This window comes from Pleurodeles waltl, chromosome 9 (genome assembly GCF_031143425.1).
Source record: "Pleurodeles waltl isolate 20211129_DDA chromosome 9, aPleWal1.hap1.20221129, whole genome shotgun sequence".
NCBI classification, from domain to species: domain Eukaryota; kingdom Metazoa; phylum Chordata; class Amphibia; order Caudata; family Salamandridae; genus Pleurodeles; species Pleurodeles waltl.
In genome coordinates, this window is record NC_090448.1 from 503,254,435 (window position 1) to 503,275,286 (window position 20,852).

Here is a 20,852-nt window from a genome sequence, read left to right on the forward strand (position 1 = left end):
CCTGGAGAATTCCCCTATCACGACTTCTGTGCTCTTTGGGGAACTTTAGTGCACTTTGCACTCACTTTTCAGGGTCTTGGGGTGGGCTATTTTTCTAACCCTCACTGTTTTCTTACAGTCCCAGCGACCCTCTACAAGGTCACATAGGTTTGGGGTCCATTTGTGGTTTGCATTCCACTTTTGGAGTATATGGTTTGTGTTGCCCCTATCCCTATGTGTCCCCATTGCATCCTATTGTAACTATACATTTTTTGCACTGTTTTCTAATACTATACTGCATATTTTTGGTATTGTGTACATATATCTTGTGTATATTTGCTATCCTCATACTGAGGGTACTCACTGAGATACTTTTGGCATATTGTCATAAAAATAAAGTACCTTTATTTTTTGTATATCTGTGTATTGTGTTTTCTTATGATATTGTGCATATGACACTAGTGGTACTGTAGGAGCTTCACTCGTCTCCTAGTTCAGCCTAAGCTGCTCTGCTAAGCTATCATTATCTATCAGCCTAAGCTGCTAGACACCCTATACACTAATAAGGGATACCTGGGCCTGGTGCAAGGTGTAAGTACCCCTTGGTACTCACTACAAGCCAGTCCAGCGTCCTACAATACATTACAACCCCAGACAATGTTTAGGTCAGTTGTTTAGTTGTCTTACCTGCTGTTTGAGCTAGAGGGACACAACAAGCTCCGAGGAGCTCTTTCCGTGCACCAACCTCACTAACCAGTACCACCTGGACCTGTCCTTGATCCTGCTGCTGGCCTCTGCTGGAGTCCTAACCCCCAAGTAGTGCCCTCCAAGTACTGGACTTTTGGCTAGTTCAAAATGCAGTTCTCCATCTCACACTGCAAAATCTGGGACTTGGATACTTTTTGTGTACATTTCCTCCAGGGAACTGGTGCTAGACCAGGACCCTGTTGAGTTGGAGAAGTTGAATCGCCTGTTGGACTCAACTTGCTTCATTACCCCTCTGAAGGAGATCTGTCTTCAGGAAAAGTGTTTATGTTTAAAAGTAGTGGGCTTTATCAGGACCTGCACCAAGCAGCAACCCGTTGACCTTGAGGCCTTCCCGGTCCCAGATGCTCAGAACGTTCCCATTTTCGTATTCACCAACCTGCCACTGTCCATCCCTGCTTCATAACCAGCTTTCAGCCTGCCCTACCGAGTAATCATCAACAACCATTTTCTCCATAAAAATGTATTAGTCCAAAGGTAAACTTCCCATTGGGACAAACTTGGTCCCAGTCTAAAAAATTTTTTGGCGGGGAAACAACTTTTTATTCTCCATATAATCAATTAAGGCCCCTAGAACTTCGTCATAAACAATTATAACCTAACCCTTCTCTTCTTCACCTGCTCCCTCCCTCCCTTGTGAGTCAAGTACAATGCATATGGGATGTGGTGTATTAGAGGGCTATCTGAGGTTAATTTTTCCGTAGGCGGGGGAGGAGTGTATGTTGCTCAAGTCTGGAAATTGATATTTTAGGGAAGGCATTAATTCTGTGAGTTGATAAGGGAAGGACCGGGGGTGTTCTGGGTCAATTCTTTCATGCAATCCGCTATGGTCTCCCATGCCCTTGCCATGTCTAGGGGTCTCAAGCCCCTCTTAGCCTCCTGAAGAAGAGCTACTACCTCACATACTGTCCATTTCTCCAGTTCTCTGTACCATCTAGTTATAAACGGGCCATGTGGGTTTTTCCAGTTCATGGTAATCTATCTTTTGGCCAGAATATAGGCTAAGTACTGGAATCTCCTAGTTGTCTTTGTTTTAGGGACATGTGAGAACTATCCCAGCAGGCAATGGCCTGGCGAGCAAGGGACTTCTCTATGACCTCAGCTACCGTATGAGTCACCTCATCCCAGTATGACCCCAACCGCAGGCAATTCCACAACATATATTTAAACTCCGCCCCGTCTTTTCGCATCTTAGGCACTAAGGGGCATATTTATATTCTGTTTGCGCTGGAATTGCGTCGTTTTTTTTGACGCAATTCCGACGCAAAACTAACTCCATATTTATACTTTGGCGTTAGACGCGTCTAGCGCCAAAGTCCATGGAGTTAGCGTAATTTTTTAGCGTGGACACCTACTTTGCGTTAATGAGATGCAAGGTAGGCGTTCCCGTCTAAAAAATTGACTCCGAGGCATGTGCGCCGTATTTACACTCCCGGACAAAATTCACGCCCGGGAGTGGGCGGGTCAAAAAAAATGACGTACGTCCGCTTATGCGCCGTTTTTTAGCGCCTGGACAAGGCAGGCGTTAAGGGACCTGTGGGCTCGGAAGGAGCCCAGAGGTGCCCTCCCATGCCCCCAGGGACACCCCCTGTCACCCTTGCCCACCCCAGGAGGACACCCAAGGCTGGAGGGACCCATCCCAGGGTCATTAAGGTAAGTTCCGGTAAGTACTTTTTTTTTTTTTTTGTGGCATAGGGGGGCCTGATTTGTGCCCCCCTACATGCCACTATGCCCAATGACCATGCCCAGGGGACAGAAGTCCCCTGGGCATGGCCATTGGGCAAGGGGGCATGACTCCTGTCTTTACTAAGACAGGAGTCATTTCTATGGGGGTTGGGAGTCGAAAAAAATGGCGCAAATCGGGTTGAGGCGAAAAATTTGCCTCAGCCTGACTTGCCCCATTTTTGGGCGTCCAAGCTCCATATACCCCTACGCCGGCGCTGCCTGGTGTACGTCGTTTTTTTTCACGCACACCAGGCAGCGCCGGCGGCTAACGCCGGCTAACGTCATTGATTAAATACGACGCCCGCATGGTGCTTCAGAATGGCGTTAGCCGGCGCTAATTTTTTTGACGCAAAATTGCGTTAGTGCAGTTTTGCGTCAAAAAGTATAAATATGGCCCTATGTCCCTGTTGTATTAAATGCCGGTCGATCTGTCCCAGTGTCATGGACACTCTATGTAATACGAAGAAGTTCAGAAACTTAAATCTAACGTTCCTCAAGACCTTGGTAACTCTTTCTAAGATCATTTTCCAGGAGTTATCTGGTATGTGGTCTCCCAGGTCATCCTCCCATTGGAGTTTCAGCCGTTCTAAGGGCATGGTTGAATCGGTTCTTATTCTATTTTACAAATTTGGGACTGCTCTATATGTGCCTGACGAAACTGTCCGATAGGTACTGGTGGACTGCGCAGTTGGTTCCGCTAAGCCTGTCCCCCAGTGTTGTTGAACCATTGCGGTGACCGAGCCATATAACAGAAAATGTCCCCCGGGTAAATAGAACTCAGCTCTGTGATCTTCAAAAGAGACTAAAGTGCAGTCTCTAAAAAGATCACCTATAGTTACTACCCCTGATGTTTTCCAATTATGTAAAACTTCTCAGTTACCCCCATGTGGTAAAGTCTGCAAGAACAGAAGAGGGAAGTCAGGTGAGTAAGGAGTTTTGCTCTTAGTTTTACGGTTATAGCGCTCCCAACATTGCTTGAGAACTTTCAATTCTGGCATATCTTCCCCCTTGGGTTATCGAGCCCTAAACAGGACTCCCACCAGTGTCTTTAGGGTGGGTGTGAATGGTTTCACCAGGGCTCTGGGGGTGTACTTGATCGCTAACCATTGTGCAAACGACTGGAGTTGTGCTGCGCGATAATAGGATTCATAATCAGACACTGCCAATCCTCCGTACGTTGATGGCCTCTGCAATTTTGACAGGGCCACCCACTTCCGATTTCCCCCCCACAGGAATGATATTACCAGGGTATCTAACTCCCTAAAGGTGGATCTAGGTATCCACACCGGTAGTACTGTGAAGTAGTACAGCAGTCTCGACAGCACTATAATTTTCAGAAGTGCTACTCTACCTGCCAGTGATAAAGGCAGCGGCTACCAGAAGGTCAAATTTGTTTGGCAAGCCTGGATAGCACGTCCCACATTGGCGAACAGGATGTCACATGTGCCGTGGTATATTTTGACACCCAAATATGTAATACAGCGCGGTTTCCGTTATAAAATGCCCAGATCCAAAGGTGCCAACCCATTATCCCCTAAGGGGAAAAGGTGGGATTTCTGCTAATTCACTCCTAGTCCGGATATGGTGCCAAAAATGGATAAAAGGAGCTGGGTCTTAGGCAGATCTCTCCTCATATTGCTTAGGAAGATAATCAAGTCATCTGCTTATAAAGCTATCCAGTGCAACGTCCCCTCAGAGTATATTCCCTGCCACCCTTTTACCCCTCAAGCCAAAGGTTCCATGGTGATCATGAACAATAATGGGGATAAGGGGCATCCCTGTCTAGTAACCCGCTGGACGACATATGTGTCTAAGATTGTTCAGCCTGTGTGAACCCTACCTATCGGGATGTCATAGAGCAGCTTCACCCACTTCACATTGTAATCCCCAAGCCCCATTTTTGCCATTACTGTGTATAGGAAGACCCATTCAGGGCTGTCAAATGCTTTTTTAAATATCCACTACCAGAATCCCCATCTCAGTCTTTTCATAGGAGGGGTCCTTCAGGATCGCCAGTAGTCTATGGATGTTGCTAGCCGTGCTCCATCCTGAGATAAACCCTGCCTGATCCGTATGCAACTAAATATGTCATATGCAGGATGAGCTGCGTTGCTAGAATTTTGTTAAGAATCTTATAATCCAGATTCAGCATAGACAATTGTGTATATGCTCCGCACTCAGTTGGGGTCTTGCCAGGTTTTAACAAGGGCACTACCAACGCTTCTCAAGCTCCTCGTTCCCTTGCCTCTTTATAGAGGGCTACTAGTCATGGGGACAATAGGTCAGAATATGTGGCATAGAATTCAACTGGAACGCCATCTGTCCCCCGTGTCTTTCCCCTAGCTAATTCCTTGATGGCACTGCTAACCTCTGTTAATGTGAAATCTCCTCCCAACTGTTCAGCGGTTTCCTAAGGGAGCACCAGAAGTGGCACTAGGTCCAGATAGGCTTGAGTGGTCTCCACTTCACATTGGTGAGTGCTTTTAGATAGTCTTTCATAATAATTCAAGAAATGTGTGTTAATCTCCTCCTGTTTGTTAAGTTTTGCCCCCTCGTCTGTATGTATCTCCATAATAGTTGTCCCCCTCTTGGTAGGAGATGCCAACCACCCAAGCATTCTTCCCGATTTATCTCTGTCTGCATGGGCCCTCGAAATGTAACTCTTGTAATCAAAACAATGAAGTTTTTGCACATGGCCCGCTACTATCTCTTTTAGTTCTAGTATTTTCTATTGGAGATCTGGATGTCCTGGCCTATGCTTTTCTTCTCTTAATTTATCTTCCGACTCTAGTGTGGCTTTAATCAGTGTATGCTTCATCCCCACTGATTCTGCTATACATCCCCCCCTCAGCATCCCACTCAATTAAGGGGCTTATAGCTGTGTCTATGTTATCAGTAAAGAAATTAATATTATGCTGTCTCACTGCTTCCTGGTAACCGGGGTCTTCTGAAATTCGGGTTTTAGTTTCCATGTTGGAATGCTAGGAAGGGGGTGGCCCCATCCCAGTGACATTAATATGGGGTTATGATCTGATATGGTGCGGGCCAAATAATCAATATTTTGAATGGTTGGGAAAACCTCAGGGGCGCAGAGAAAGGTGTCCAGATGTACACGTAAGTCATACAAGTGTGAAAAATATGAGTAATCTCGGGTTAGTGGGTATGATCTTCTCCATGCATCTATGAACCCCCACTGTGTCTGCCAGGTCATAAACTGTCATGCTGTCTTTGTTACTGGGGAGTCTTTCAGTGGATGATGTGAACGATCCGCCACGCAGTTAAAATCGCCGCCCAATACTATTGTGTGTATTAAGAGTGGGGCCAATCTGTCAGAAAGTGTGTTAAAAAATGACCCTTGGTACATATTGGATGCATAGACACTGACCAGAGCTAAATCATGGCCTTCAAGCCTACCTCTTACTGCCAAATAGCACCTATCGGTGTCAATAAAACTATCAATTGGTTGGAACTGGGCCCCAACCCTCACTCAGATCAAAGTTCCTCATGCAAAGGCTGAGTAAGTAGTGTAAAAGACCTGTCCTCTCCAACATTTCTGTATAGCCCTTCCCTCTTTTAGTGTCATATGTGTTTCTTGGAGCATAGCTACATGTACGCCCACTCGTTGCAAATAGGAGAAGACTTTATACCTTTTTGACATTGTATGCATTCCCTGGACATTCCATGATATAGACTTATATTTCTCAGGTGTAATAATTGTTTGGCCTTACCCCTAGGTTCCTTTGCATCCCTCCTCCCAGCCTCCTTTTCCATCAGTTTAAACATGACCCACCACATGTCTATATGTGTTCCCTCAGATGCAGTAGACTCATAATTCCCTATAAAAACATCAAAACTAACTATTTTCCAACTCCTCCTCCCCAGGACAAAAAGACAACTGTCTCTCATCCAAACTATAAATTTGGTTCTTACAAAGTTAGAGGCCGGCTATTTAAGTTGTTTCAGTAGTGGCGCTTCACCACCGGTATCCCGCCCTCTCATCTTACTTTCTTCATAGTTTCACCTGTCCACGATCTTCCTGGACAACTTCTCCTCTAACCTTCCACCTTCCCCCAGGGGAGCTCATTGTACTAAAGCATCATCATGCCCATGTGCTAGTTTAGGTTTCAACATTTTCAAAGAAGAGAGAGTGAGATTATGCATTCAGAAGTCCCTGGTGTCACTTCTGGTCCAGCCAATTCAGATAGTCGAGTGATGACAGAGTCTTGTTCCGAGCTTGCCTGGTCCATCTCCTTTCCAATCAGTGGGAATGAGCCCATAGCCCGGCCGTCCAGGGATGCCACTGCTTCCATCACTTTCTGGCTTTCCTGCTGGAGTTCCACAGGGGATGGGGCAGTTGGTTTGTGCTGGAGTCTATGTCGAGGGCGTCTTTGCTATTGCTGTGAACTGCCACCTCCTTCGGTATCTAGGCAGTTTGTCTCGCAGGAGTCTATCTATTGCCAGACCATCTCAGGAGAGTGAAAGAATTGTGTTCTTTTTTTCGTTATGATGCGCAAGCGGGCTGGAAATACCATGCCATATTGAATGTCCAATTGCCTCAACTTTTGTTTCGCTTCGCGAAAAGTAGCTCTCCGTTTCTCAACTTCTTGTGAAAAGTCTGGGAATAGGCGGATTGTGCTATTCTCTAATGTGCAGTCTCTGTTTTTCCTCACCTGACTCAGAAGGTAGTCTGTGTCACTATAGTGTATTAACCTTGCGACAACTGAGTGTGGTGTGGCACCCAGTGGGGGAGGGCGCACCAGGACCCTATGACCCTCCTCTGCTACTGTCTCTCGGAGCCAATGGTCTAGGATGTCCACCATATTATTCTTCTCAACTCGCTCCGGTAAACCAATTATGCAAATATTATTCCTCTGTGATCTATTTTCTGCATCCTCATCTCTTAGTTCCAAAGCATGTATTTGTCCCTCCAGCTTTTGTAGCTTATCGGTTTAATCATTTACAACTGGAAGTATCTCTTTGATTCGTTTCTCTGAGGTAGATACTATTTCCGCTAGTCGGCGGTGGTCATCACGTAGTAGAGCCAGATCCGTCGCCAATGCATCGATCTTGTGATTGCCTGCAGGATGTCCTGGAGGGGGTCTTCCATGAGGTAAGGGCGTTTAATCTCCAGGCGTGGAATTTGGGAGCCCGAGGTTACTTCCTCTCTCCCCTCTAGATCCTTTTTGCACCCGGTTTTCCCCATGTCTAGCCCCCTGGTGTAGTCGCAGTATCAGATCCCAGCTCCTCCTGACTCCTTCTGCTAGGGCCCCCATGTCGGAACAGTTAGTCTAGTGGTATGGGATATAGATCACTTTCATTGGGCTTTTTCGGTATATTGCAGTGGTAGTGTCCTCGTCGGATCTTCCAAGAGGCCCCACTTTACATGTGCTCGCTCAGTTAGCTTGCGTGAGTCTATGAATCGCCCGATGTCAGGAACTGGTCAGGGTCCTTGGGCCTATGTCTCCTAGTCCACACCCTTCTATGCCTCGTGGGCCTTCAGAGTTCAAGATAGCTAGGTTCCTCTCTGATTGTCCTCCCAGGGCCCTTTGAATGAGGTGTCACGCTTTTCTTTCGCTGACCCAAGGTGCCTCTCGCCCACCCCGCAGTGTGCAGCAGCTCCTCTCCACTCCTACGAGCATATCAAACTCTCTTCTCTCACCTCGTATGCGGCCTATTTGCTACTCCACCTCGTCGCTGGGGGCACTGCAGTCTCAAGGCTGACCTCAGTGGCAGCTCCTCGTCGCTACGGGAGAAGAGCCATTAGGAGTCACCCTCCGCCGATCTCCAGGGACACCACCCCATCACCTCCTGCGTGAAATTAACTCTGTTCCCTTCAGTGGGTTGCGGCCCAGTCTGTGCTGCTCCCCTCAGTTCTGCTGCTCACCTTATTGCAGCTTCAGGTAGTTCATCTCCCGCTGGGTGTTGCTAGAATTTCTCTATGCCTTCCTTGTATCGCCCCACCACCTTCTTCTGCATCATCTTCAGCTCTACGCCAATACGCAGGATGGGCCCCTTCTCCTATCCCGCCCACGGCACTCAAGCCTCCTTCTCTGCTTTGTATGCTTTTACCGCACTTCGCCTGACTGACAGAGCTGTGGAGTTGCTGGGGCGTCTGTCGGCAGTAGTCTCCCGCCCCTATGAGGGAGGTATGCACAGGAGTCGCGTTCCTTCGGTGTCTGGGTTAGCTTCTCGCTGCTTGTCATCCGGATTGTCCTCCTTCCCTTCACTGAGCTACGGTCGCCATCTTGCTTGTAGCTCGGCCGCTGCCGTTCCCACCGATTCTGCTGCTTACTTCATCACAGTGTCGGCTATGGTTCTCTCATTACTCACGGAAGCCGTTAGCTGCTTTGTTTGTCCCCCCCCTCAGGGTGTCAGGATGGTAGGGGGTGGGGGAACAGTGGCAGGAGCCTCACGGAGAGGCTTCCTTCTCCATTAGCGCTAAGCCACGCCTCCCCGTCCCAGTATCACGGATTAATGATTTTTTTGATATGACTATCTTGTATGACATGCAAGAAGGTGATGTATTATTCACCTGTGATAGAAGGAACACGTACACAAATATATCCCACATTGAAGGGTTACAATCTAGCCAGTTGTTTCTTCAGGAAGTACATTTTGAAGACATTAATTGTTAGTTATTATTATGATTAATACATTTGTTATTATTTTGCAGCTATTTCAAATTGATGGTAATTTCTTCCTGCAAACAACTGGGGCAGCAATGGGCAAATACAGGGCCTCATCATATAGAAACACTTTCATGTATATAGGGGAGAACAAGTGATTTTGAACAATTTGGCATGGCAACTAAATACTGTCTTCTGTTCAAGATTCATAGATGAGATAGTTGGCATCTGGGAAAGGCTCATTGATGGAACTGACAGCATTTGACAACTATCTTCAAGATTGTCTTTATGCCATTAAATTTACCCTTAACATTGGTAATTCCTGTGATAATATTTTAGATATAAATGTTATTCTAGAGATAAATGGTTTTGGCACATTTTTTATTTGTAACCCAACAAACCACAATAAGTTATTGTGTAACACCAGTTTCTATCCTCCTAAACATACAAAATTTACTTTACAGCCAAATATGAATCAGGAGGATCATGCCAGGAGAAAATCTGTTCTAAACAAGATGCATTTAAATGCTGGAACAATATGCTGATATACATTACTCACTACAAGATTTGAAATAAAACAAAATAAAAGAATCAGAAATATATAAAAAACTACAGACTTAGGCCCTAATTTATACTTTTTGGTGCAAAACTGCACTAACTCAGTTTTGCACCAAAACGTTTAGCACCGGCTTGCACCAATTCTGTGCACCAGCAGGGCACCATATTTATGGAATGGTGCAAGCCGATGCAAAGGGGAGGCTAGTGTAAAAAAATGACGTTAGTCGGGTGGGGCTGGCGGTTTGGAAGAAGGGGGTTTTGCACCAAAAAATGCCATTAGGCAGGTTAGAGTAAAAAATATTACTCTAACCTGCTTAGAGTCACTTTCTGAAGCAAAACCATCCATACCACATGACTCTTGTCTTAGAAAATACAGGAGTCATGCCCACCACCCTAGTGGCCAGCACAGAGGACCAGGGTCCCCTGGGCAAGGCTATTGCACCCTGTGCCATTTATGGGGGCCATTTCAGGGGCCCCTATGGCACTTTAAAAAATAAAATGCAATACTTACCTGTACTTACCTGGGATGGGGTCTCCCATCCTCCACAGTCCCTCTGGTGTGGGAGGGTGTCTCTGGGGCCTGGGGAGGGCACCTGTGGGCTTATTCTATGGTGTTCCACCATGGAAATAGGCCCACAGGTCCCCTAACGCCTACCCTAACCCAGGCGTTTAACAATGGGGCAAAGCAATCTTTGCCCAATTTTTCGACCCCCCCTCCCTCCCGTGCACCATTTTTGCACAGGAGTATAAATATGGCGTTAAGGCAATAGAGTCATTTTTTGCATGGGAACGCCTACCTTGCATCTCCTTAAGTCAAGGTAGGTTTCCACTTCAAAAAAATGACTTTAACTCCATAAATGTGGTGCTAGACAGGTCTAGCACCAAAGTATAAAAATTGAGTTAGTTTTGCACTGAATTAGAGTAAATAAAAATGACGCTAAATCGGTGCAACAGAGTCTAAATATGCCCCTTAATAAGCACATCACACAGTAAAATTTCTTAAAGAAGGATGAAACTCGTATTACCATAGAGTTGTAAAAGTTATGAAATCAAAAAGATTACTTCAAAGCACTGGGAAGTAATCAGTCATGATTCAATTTTGAGACAGTTATGCATGGTGAAATAACTGATAGCATTTTAAAAGAAATGCAATTTATGAAACCTATTGATACACGTGGGTTTAAAACATCTACAAAACACTCAATTCACTTTTCATAAGCAAATTATGAGAAATTTTCCTTGGCTTTACTGATCTGTTTGTAGTCATAGCATCAATGATTCTATATTCACCATCCAAGGATCAGCAAAAATAATCACTAGAAATATTTTGCTAAATTCACAAACATTGAGTAATCTATTAGTTACAGTTCCCCTGTGAACTAAGTTTAGTGGATCAAACCAGAACAATGCTAAAAGTGACGATAATTGAACCCCAATGCAACATTCAGGTGAAGGACCTAAAACAGACTTATCAAGACATTTCCTGAAGTTAGTCATAACCATTCAAGATGAACTACAAGAGGCTGATTTAACATGCAAGTTGTTGCACTGGGAATGTTGGTGGATCAAACTTTGTAAGTGAATGGTAGTTGGACTTGAACGATAAACAAAATTTCCAAGCTTGATATAATTTCCCTTTCCAAATGAGATGCAGGTTGTTTGTAGATCTGATTTGATGATTTTGTAGAAAGTATACAGACATAGTAAAAGCACCACATCCATTTTATGAGAAAACGTTTCTTTTTAGTGAGTTTTTACTGTGGCTGGAATGTGAAGGAGAGGGATGTGAGATACTAAACAGGTAAGGGTTCATTAACACTGGTCTACATAACTGTATGGACAATTTTGGTTAGGTAATTTTTTTCTGAAACCATAGGCTATTTTCAGATTAATCGTATCTCTCCTGTAGAGGGGACTGTTCTGAAATGTGTCAAGGTTTTGTTCTAAAAATATGGAGCTGTATTCAGATAAAAAATTATCCGGATGTAAACACTGAAAGAATTCACACATAAAGTGAATATAAACTTTGTAATGAAAATAAACTGATCCCATAAATGTATATCACCAATACATGGCTTGTTGAGCCAACTCATTGTATTATGCCTTTTAACCAATAACTTCCTAGCACTCATATATGGACTATCCATATTTTGTGGCGATATATATTTTTCCCTACTGTGATTGTTCACAGCCAAATTTAATTCCTTATATGATTTATTTTATTGCGTGAAAATATGCAAGGAGCCAATGTGAAGGGTACTGTCCACTACTGCCTGTTTGGTGTTACCTTTCTTTAGCTATACTTGTATTCACATGCAAAATGTTACCCTTACCTTGAGTGCTTGAATTCTAGTTTCCAGCACAGATTTGCTTCCTTCTGGTGAACTCAGACTTGAAATGGATTCTTGTACTTCTGCTATCCACACAGTAATGCTTTGAGCTAGGTCTTTTGGATTCTGTTCTTCTTTTGTGTACGGTGGTTTGGCCCCAACTTTCTCACAGAGTGCCATCAGTAGACCTTGGTATCTATTAATCAGATGGCCGGTTTTTCCTACAACATCCTCTTCTGCAAACCCCAAAGCTTGAACAGAATTTGCCAGATGAGCCAAAGAGTCAAATTTTTCCCTGTCAATTAACAAAGCATATAACCGAGTGTTAATTAAACAGAACAGAATCCCAGTGACAGTCATCTCATACACATTCTGTATCCACTGCTACCTGTGATTGGTGACTGACTCATGCAAAGACTTGAATTTCTTTTTTCTTTTTTCGATGTCTTGGAATTTCTTTTCCTGGCTTACAAACCACTTATTCAAAGAACTGTATTCTTCCTGAAGTCTAAAGAAAAAGAGAGATGTTTTAAAATACCCCAAAAATGTGAACAGGTAAAGAAACAGCAGCAGCCCTTTCTTCTGTTTACACAAGACAACCACCCCCATCCAGTAATTTGAATACATGCTGAAATTGGGTATGCTGGTAATGATAATCATCAAAGTGAAATACAGACACAGATCCATTTAGTAATTATTTATTGTAAGTATCCAATTAATTTCACTATTTGTTTTGTGATACTTGCTCATGAAAATGTGCTATTATGACAACAAAATAGATATTTGTAGATACATAAGCAAATCAGAAAATCAGTAAAAAAAGAAAGCACAATGAAGTGGAACTGAAAAATGATTTACTAGCCACAGCATTGTGTCAACATCAGCAGAATGCCTTGCCCATCCTTGCAGCGGCAGGGGCTCACCAGGAGGCACTCATCAGGGCCAAGGAGTTGCTTTCCAGAAAATGTTTAATTGGTACCAACATCCTTTGACAAAGGCTCAAGGTTCTGCTATCAACATGTATTGATATAGTACCTCACCATGAGTCAATAGCCTACTCAGACCTGCTTCAAAAGTACCATATACCACTGCTTGCAACATTATACTGTGACTAGCTTACGTTTAGCCCATACTGGTCCTCCCCAACATCCTCTTGCAACCATGTTTCTAGCCTTCATTTATAGCCTGACCCACAAATAAACTTTACAATACTGTCGTTGGCCGCTACATTCGGCATCTTTCAGTGCACGTTTAGAGCTATGCCTTCATTCCTCATCTCATGTGACTGGTTTTTATCATTTTTCATCTACTCTATTAAAACCTCTTCCTTAGGTTTCATTATAGCCTTCAAAGCTCTAACTCACAATTCTTCAGAGTAATTCAACTCTGTCTTGACCTCCCCCTGATTCACACTGCATCCCAATACGAATCTCAGCCTTTGTTCCTCTGATTCACCCTTCATCCTCATTTTACAGCTCTGCCTTCATGCATCTGATTGACACTTCATCCTCATCATACATCTCAGCCTTCATCCCTCTGATTTACACTTCATCACCTTTGTACCTCAGCCATTATCCCTGTTATCCACACTTATTGTTTGTCATACACCTCAGCCCTTATCGATGTGAGTCTCACTTTGTCCTTGTCGTACATCACAGCCTTTAACACTCTGATTCACACTTCATCCTAGTCCCACGTTCTAGAACTCATCCATTTAATTCACTCTTCCTTGCCATCATGTATCCAACTTCATCCTCATTTTGCATCTATGTCTTGATCTCTCTGATTTACATTTCATCCTTGCCATATATCTCAGCCAGGATTATTGCCAGAATTTCATCTCTGGCTGTACACCCTACTTAGCCACATACTGTTCGTTCTACTTTGAACTTGTTATATCCTTTGGTCACTCAGCTCTGTTCCTCCATTAACTGGAAACAAATCGTATTTTAACCTTCTGAAAATAATTTACTGGATGAACTAAAATATTTTGTGGTGCCAATATCATGGTCTTACCAGGTGGTCCACGTTCAGTGCAGAATACAAACTGCTAAAAACACCTTGTATTGCTAGCACACCATTCCCAACATGTCAAGTTATGAAAATGTATGGTACCTGCTACGTATCAGGTTTTTCGTGTCATTTGCACCACAGATCTTTTTGACACAAGAACGGATCGCATAGACTCCTGCCCATGTATTCTTTCAAATCAACAATAGTATCCACCAAATTTTCACTTGATACATTTTGTTGGTTCATACCTCTCATATAAATTAAGGACGAGTTTATCTCTTTATAGTCCTAGTATGACAGGATAAATAATTTAGTTACAAAAATTGTTGAGACTGCTGGGAAGACTAGCATAAAATATGATGCAATAATAATTTTAGATCACTATCTGTGAGAAAAACAAAGAGAATAAAAAAAGTCACAGGATTCAGACTAAAGCCCTCATTTCCGCGATGGTCACCATGCCACAAAAACCCAAATTGTAATGCACATGGCAACAGGAATCCCCATTCCTGTCGCAGGCACTTGCAAACATGCACCCTCAACCCATCCACACACTTGCAGATACACACTCCCAACCGCTCGCATACATCCAGACACCCGCACTCGCTTGCACACAAAGAGACACGCATACTCACTCATCAACACACTCCCTGACATACACCCCCACTCGCTCGCACGCACACATATAAACACCCTTACTCGCATTCATCCCAATATACACACCTACTCACTCGCACCCAACACACCTCCCTGCCCTTTGCTTCCATTCAGACACACACACACTCCATGCACATATACATATACACACGCACACACACATGCACACAGACACCCCCACCTCCCCTCCGCATACAAACACACACGTACACACCACACTCTTTCTCCCTCCCACCTTTTGGACGGTCCACCTACCTGTCTCGGTGAGGTGGTCATCCGGGAGGGGATGGATCTCAGTATTTTCCACCGCCAGCACCGCACCACCGTTCAGGAAACTTCTGCACATTGTAATACAGCGGGCGGAGTCCTGTTGGCATGCGTGGCAGTGCTGGCGGTAGAAAACGCCTCTCTTCCGCTGTCGTCCAGGCTGATGGTGTCGGATTTCCACCTGAAAACGGGCAGAAATCTGAATGAAGTCATAACACTGGTGGTCTTCTGCCACCTGTGACTTCGGTGGTCTGTTGAAAAGACTGCCAAAGTCGTAATGAGGACCTAAGTGTAGTTTCCTCAAGGGCACTTAGCTGTGCTACCAAACAAAGCTTCCTCTTCACAAATTCCTACCAGGGATGGTTCCTCCGATAAGCTAACACATAAAAGGCAACTGAGGCAGTGTGCCCAGGTGCAATGCTGAGGTGAGGAATATTGGTTGTTGGGTTTTGATTAGTACATGAACGCAGAGTGAAAAATACAGACCACAGTTACATAGATCTAAAAATACAGACTGACGGAATAGTTACCAATCATAAATAATTCCCTACTAAAACTTTGAAAAGCACCTAGATACACTATCAAGCACATGCCATAAAATATCCTACAACTGGAGCTAGAATGCTAAATTAACCCAGTTCTATCATACGTATGAAGTGAGTAAGGCTGCATATATGATTAAAACAGGTCAACACTTTTGTAAGACAATAGTTATGTAACCTTTAAAAGACTACAAAAAGAAATGGCAGTGTTAATTTAATTCATTACAGCAACACCTTCTTGTGTTAAGCAATGGATACATGTTATCTGTATCTGTTACCTTGTAGACCCAAATGAAGGCACCCCGTACAGTGACACAGCTTCACTGTCAGTCACAGAAAATTGTTCTCCAAATAATACTAAGAGGCATATTTAAGATCCCCTAACGCCACCTTAGCATCGCCATAGCGTCATTTTTTTGCACTAAGGCGGAGCTAAAATGGCTATTTTGCCATGCCATATTTGCAAAGTGGTGCGATGCATGCTTTGCGCTTTTGTAACCTCTTGTGCCACGATACGCCTGCGCTAGGCATAATGTATGCAAGGGGGGGTTCCGACACGAGGAGGTTCGCAAAAATGGCGCGGTGAAATTTAAAAGATTTCACTGGCCATTTTTGGAGTCATTTTTAATGCCTGCTCAGAGCAGGTGTTAAAATTACACTCCCATAATAACCTATGGGCCTCCTTACACTTTGCTGCACTAGCATCAAAATGTGACGCTGGTGTACAAAAGCGCCACAATAGCATCACAAATGTTTACGCTATTGTGCTAAGGACCACCATGGTGCCCCGTATTATAAACACAGCACAACCATGTTGTTGTTAGGTGCCCGTAGACGGGGAGCAAGAAAAGAAGTGCAACATAGCTGATTAGTCACTTTTTCTTAAATATGGGCCAAAATGTGAGGTGCTAATATCTTGATCCAATTGAGATGACTCCTTATACACTACTCAAAACAAATCAAAGCACATCAAAGGCAAGTATCACATTTGATACCGCCCACCTCAAAGATGCTAAGCATATTTATTTATTTTATTTTTTAATTAATTTCATGTGTTTTTCTATAGCCTTACTTCACCAAGCGGTATTAGGGGACTTTACAATGAAACAATTAAATATTACTGGAGCATAATATGTGTACAAGTAACATAGATTTTATAGGTGCATTAAACGTTAAAATCATAGGGGGGGGAAGGGTGTGTGTGAATATTAGTGATTAGAGGAACAATGTGTGATTACATCTATTCTCAGAATCCACGCTACACTGCATGCTTAGACATTAAATGCAGCCTGCTTCCTTCAAACCTCATGCATTGAAGTAACATATACCATTTAGATTGTAACACTCATAAAATTACTCCAGAGTGTGCTGAGATACCCAAGGCACATTAGAATACTTCACGACCACATCAGCGGCATGAAAAGCTATATAAATAATTACTGGACCACCCAAAAAACACTCCTGGCCTTGCAAGCAATAAGTAAAGCACAATATCAATACCAATACAATATAAGAGGAAGAAAATTTGTTTTTCATAGAAAACATTTTGCCAGCACTGGAATGAAATGAGACATTACAATGATATAAAAAAATAAAGAGGACTGGATTGTTTATCATTTAAAAAGGGATCATGACATCTATAGGAAACAGTATGAAAATGAGGTCAGGAAAGAATTTAAGTTTATATTCTCCTTGAAGATTTGCTAAAATCTTGAAAGATTCTCCATATTACTATCCTTCATAATAAATTACAGGAAAAGGAGCATCTGAAACCTTATACAGATTTGGTGATGAAAAATGGTCCAAACCAGCAGTTTGTCAACCGCCACAAGAACATCCCTTTGATCTCTTATACCTTATATGACCAACCGAACCGTGAGTCAGATATTCAATATCAATCAATCAGGGAATTTGAAAAGGGCACTACTCACCCATGAGAGTCTCAAGGCGTAATAATGTTGCACAACTATTTTGTAACAAAATATGAAACAATATACTTCCAATTGAGAATGGGTCACTTTGTGATTTCCTCTCCATTGCAAGAAAACACATACCCAATTGCGTTTCTTAAGTGTTTTTCATGTGTTTATGTTTAGTATAGTTGTGATGTGCTCGATTAAGGTCATTTCAGAGCACGTTTAGACATTGAAAACAAATAGACGACAGAAAGATAACCAAGAGGGCAAAATATATCCAAATTCAAACAGCGCACCTTGCATCTAGGTCAGGTGACCTTAGGTTTGTCAGCTGAGTGCCAGTCAAAGTTTTACAACGATGCACTACACAATGTATGACAATTCAACGATGTTGAAAACAATAAAAGACCACTGGTTCCACCTTGACTTCTTACATTCTTACATATTGTAAGACCTTACATCCCAGCCTGGTCTACCATTCTGCAAAGGCTGCCCCTCAAAAATACTATGCTTTGGAAATCATCCTAAGTTTCATTTTCTGTATCTTTGCTACAAACCTCTTTTAAGTAATCCTGGTCTTGCACATGACATTGCAATTTTCTTTTTCAATCGCTTGCTAGAAAGAGGACAATGAGCAGAGTAACACACACACAGACATCACATGCCTAGGTTTGAGCCCAGTACCCTACGGTAGGTGAGTCTATCAATCCCCACCCATCCCTGATTTTGTATAAAAGGTCAATTGACCCGCTTCTTACCTAATCATGGACCAACAATGGCTGCTTGTTAAGCCATTAATTGTGTTTGACCACTGACTTTGTGTTTCACCACTGCGCATATTAGTTGTTCAAGGTTCACCAGTAGCACATTACATGTTATATTCAGGTTAGCTGCCTATTAGCTTTAACGTGGCATTAGACGTTACATTTTGTATTCAGTTTAGCTGCCTATTGGCTTTAACGTAGCATTAGACATTACATTTTGTATTCAGTTTAGCTGCCTATTGGCTTTGTCATGGAGTTAGACATTGCAGTTGAGACATTGCAGATGAGCTGTGTTTTTCCACATGGTAGACCAAGCTGTGTTTTTCGTATTTTGTTCACACCGAACCATAGCGTGATAAGAGAGCGTATATTTTGTGTTTTCCTCTCTACCCAGCCTTGGGAAGGAGCGAGATTTGGAGACTTGGCCACTCTCCAGCTTGTTCTTTTCTGGCTGTGATTAGAGGAAAGGACCTGTTAGCAGGCTTTTTCATTATAAGGGGTGTCCATGGGCAGCAGCGAGGGGGAATTTTCCAAGACTTCAGACCGGAGTGGACGTCAGCTGCCTGACCTCCCGTTTGGGTGGAAATCTCTTTCTCACAGTTGAACAGGAGTCATCAACTTGCAGGCTTGAGAAATATGACGAGCAGTGATAGGCCCTACGGTGATGAATTTTGATTTTTATTCTTTGCTTTGAAGTTATGCTATAATATAATCACATGTATTTGCTGTGTACATTGCAATTGAGAATCACTTTGATATATTTTCCTTTCATTGCTGTGACTACTTTTAAACGTGTGCTTCCAACCTACTAATCTCGTCTCTCAGGAACCTCGTGGTGAAGTAATAATAATAAATGTCTTATTTAAACTAAGAAGTGCATTCCAGAGACGTTTTGTCAGCTTGGTCATAAGATAAGTGAATGCAAAACACTGCTCCATCATGGTGGCTACTGCTCTAGTCCCGTAATTTCCAAATTCACAAACAAGGGACCAATGCTCAACCCTACTGCTTGGATTATGCAAAGCATGATAGATGAGAGAATCCTCAAAGCTCAGAAGCATTACTGCTGACTTCTAAGTGGGGGAGTGTTGAGTAATGGTAGAAGATGCATATCCCACGACTGCAGTTGTGCCAGTGCCAGAGAAAGTGTATTTTGTTGTTCTGATTGCAAGGACCCTTTTTCCATAGATAGGGTGAAATTTAGGTTATGCAATATACGGGTGAATGGGGATGGAAATATAGTAAGCTCTCTCCACACTGACATTGACTCCCATACAGCTACTATTGTAAACACCAGTTGTATATTTCCTTTCAAGCCAATGTATTTTGAAGATACTCATAAGTATATGATCCATACTGCACAAAAGCTTTTCTGCTTCAATCTAGACATTCTTGAAACCTTATCTGCCCATTTAGATGAATCTGTCTTTATGATGGATTTGTGTGCCATCAGTAGGATCATCCCGAAGACATAAAATATTCGTAAATACTAGCTTTTTAACCACCACCAGTCTGCAGCACCAAGAAGGGCTCCCCATATGCCAAAATTGTAGGCCAGTTTTTACTGCAGGCAGTAATTTTCCTAGACTGTCTGACCTGAGCCATTTGTATCTCCAGGTATGTTAATGATTTCTCAGCCTCCTGAAAATGGAACTGAGCTTTGAACTACATCACCTGATCTCACAGCGCTGAGATGTGGGATTTGACAATTTTCATTTTAAATCCCGAAACCTCTCTGTAACTCTCCAGTTCCCTAATCAAGATAGTAATGGAGGTCATTGGATCATTTGTGTACATCATCCCCTCTATATTCACATAGGACCCACTTCCGAAATGTCACCCCAATCCTAAACACCTCAGGTACTTTTGAAAGGCATTGCCAGTCGAACCAATCAAATGCCTTCTCCCCATCCAAAGACAGGAGAAGGGCATTCTTCCATTGGAAGGATGATGTGTCAATTTAGGGATAAGTACTCAGGGCCATATTTATACTTTTTGACGCAAAACTGCGCTAACGCAGTTTTGCGTCAAAAAAATTCGCGCCGGCTAACGCCATTCTGAAGCACCATGCGGGCGCCGTATTTAATCAATGACGTTAGCCGGCGTTAGCCGCCGGCGCTGCCTGGTGTGCGTGGAAAAAAACGACGTACACCAGGCAGCGCCGGCGTAGGGGGATATGGAGCTTGGGCGTCAAAAAATGGTGCAAGTCAGGCTGAGGCAAATTTTTCGCCTCAACCCGATTTGCGCCATTTTTTTCGACTCCCAACCCCCATAGAAATGACTCCTGTCTTAGCAAAGACAGGAGTCATGCCCCCTTGCCCAATGGCCATGCCCAGGGGACTTCTGTCCCCTGGGCATGGTCATTGGGCATAGTGGCATGTAGGGGGGCACAAATCAGGCCCCCCTATGCCACCCAAAAAAAAAAATACTTACCCGAACTTACCTTAATGTCCCTGGGATGGGTCCCTCCAGCCTTGGGTGTCCTCCTGGGGTGGGCAAGGGTGACAGGGGGTGTCCCTGGGGGCATGGGAGGGCACCTCTGGGCTCATTCCGATCCCACAGGTCCCTTAACGCCTGCCTTGTCCAGGCGCTAAAAAACAGCGCAAAAGCGGCTGTATGTCATTTTTTTTGACCCGCCCACTCCCGGGCGTGAATTTTGCTCGGGAGTGTAAATACGGCGCACATGCCTCGGAGTCAATTTTTTAGACGG

At 43.5% G+C, this 20,852-nt stretch overlaps 1 protein-coding gene across 9 annotated transcripts in view; it reads right to left on the bottom strand.

Annotated features, from left to right (window-relative positions):
- SYNE2 (spectrin repeat containing nuclear envelope protein 2) overlaps window positions 1-20,852 on the bottom strand; it is a 1,823,309-nt gene that overhangs the window by 1,320,004 nt on the left and 482,453 nt on the right. For all 9 annotated transcript variants that reach the window (XM_069207355.1, XM_069207357.1, XM_069207362.1 and 6 more), the window contains exons 40-41: window positions 12,372-12,491; window positions 11,987-12,278 (exon numbers count right to left, since the gene is read on the bottom strand). In XM_069207355.1, the coding sequence (XP_069063456.1) occupies window positions 11,987-12,278; window positions 12,372-12,491 (412 nt within the window). The remainder of the gene's footprint in view (window positions 1-11,986; window positions 12,279-12,371; window positions 12,492-20,852) is intronic.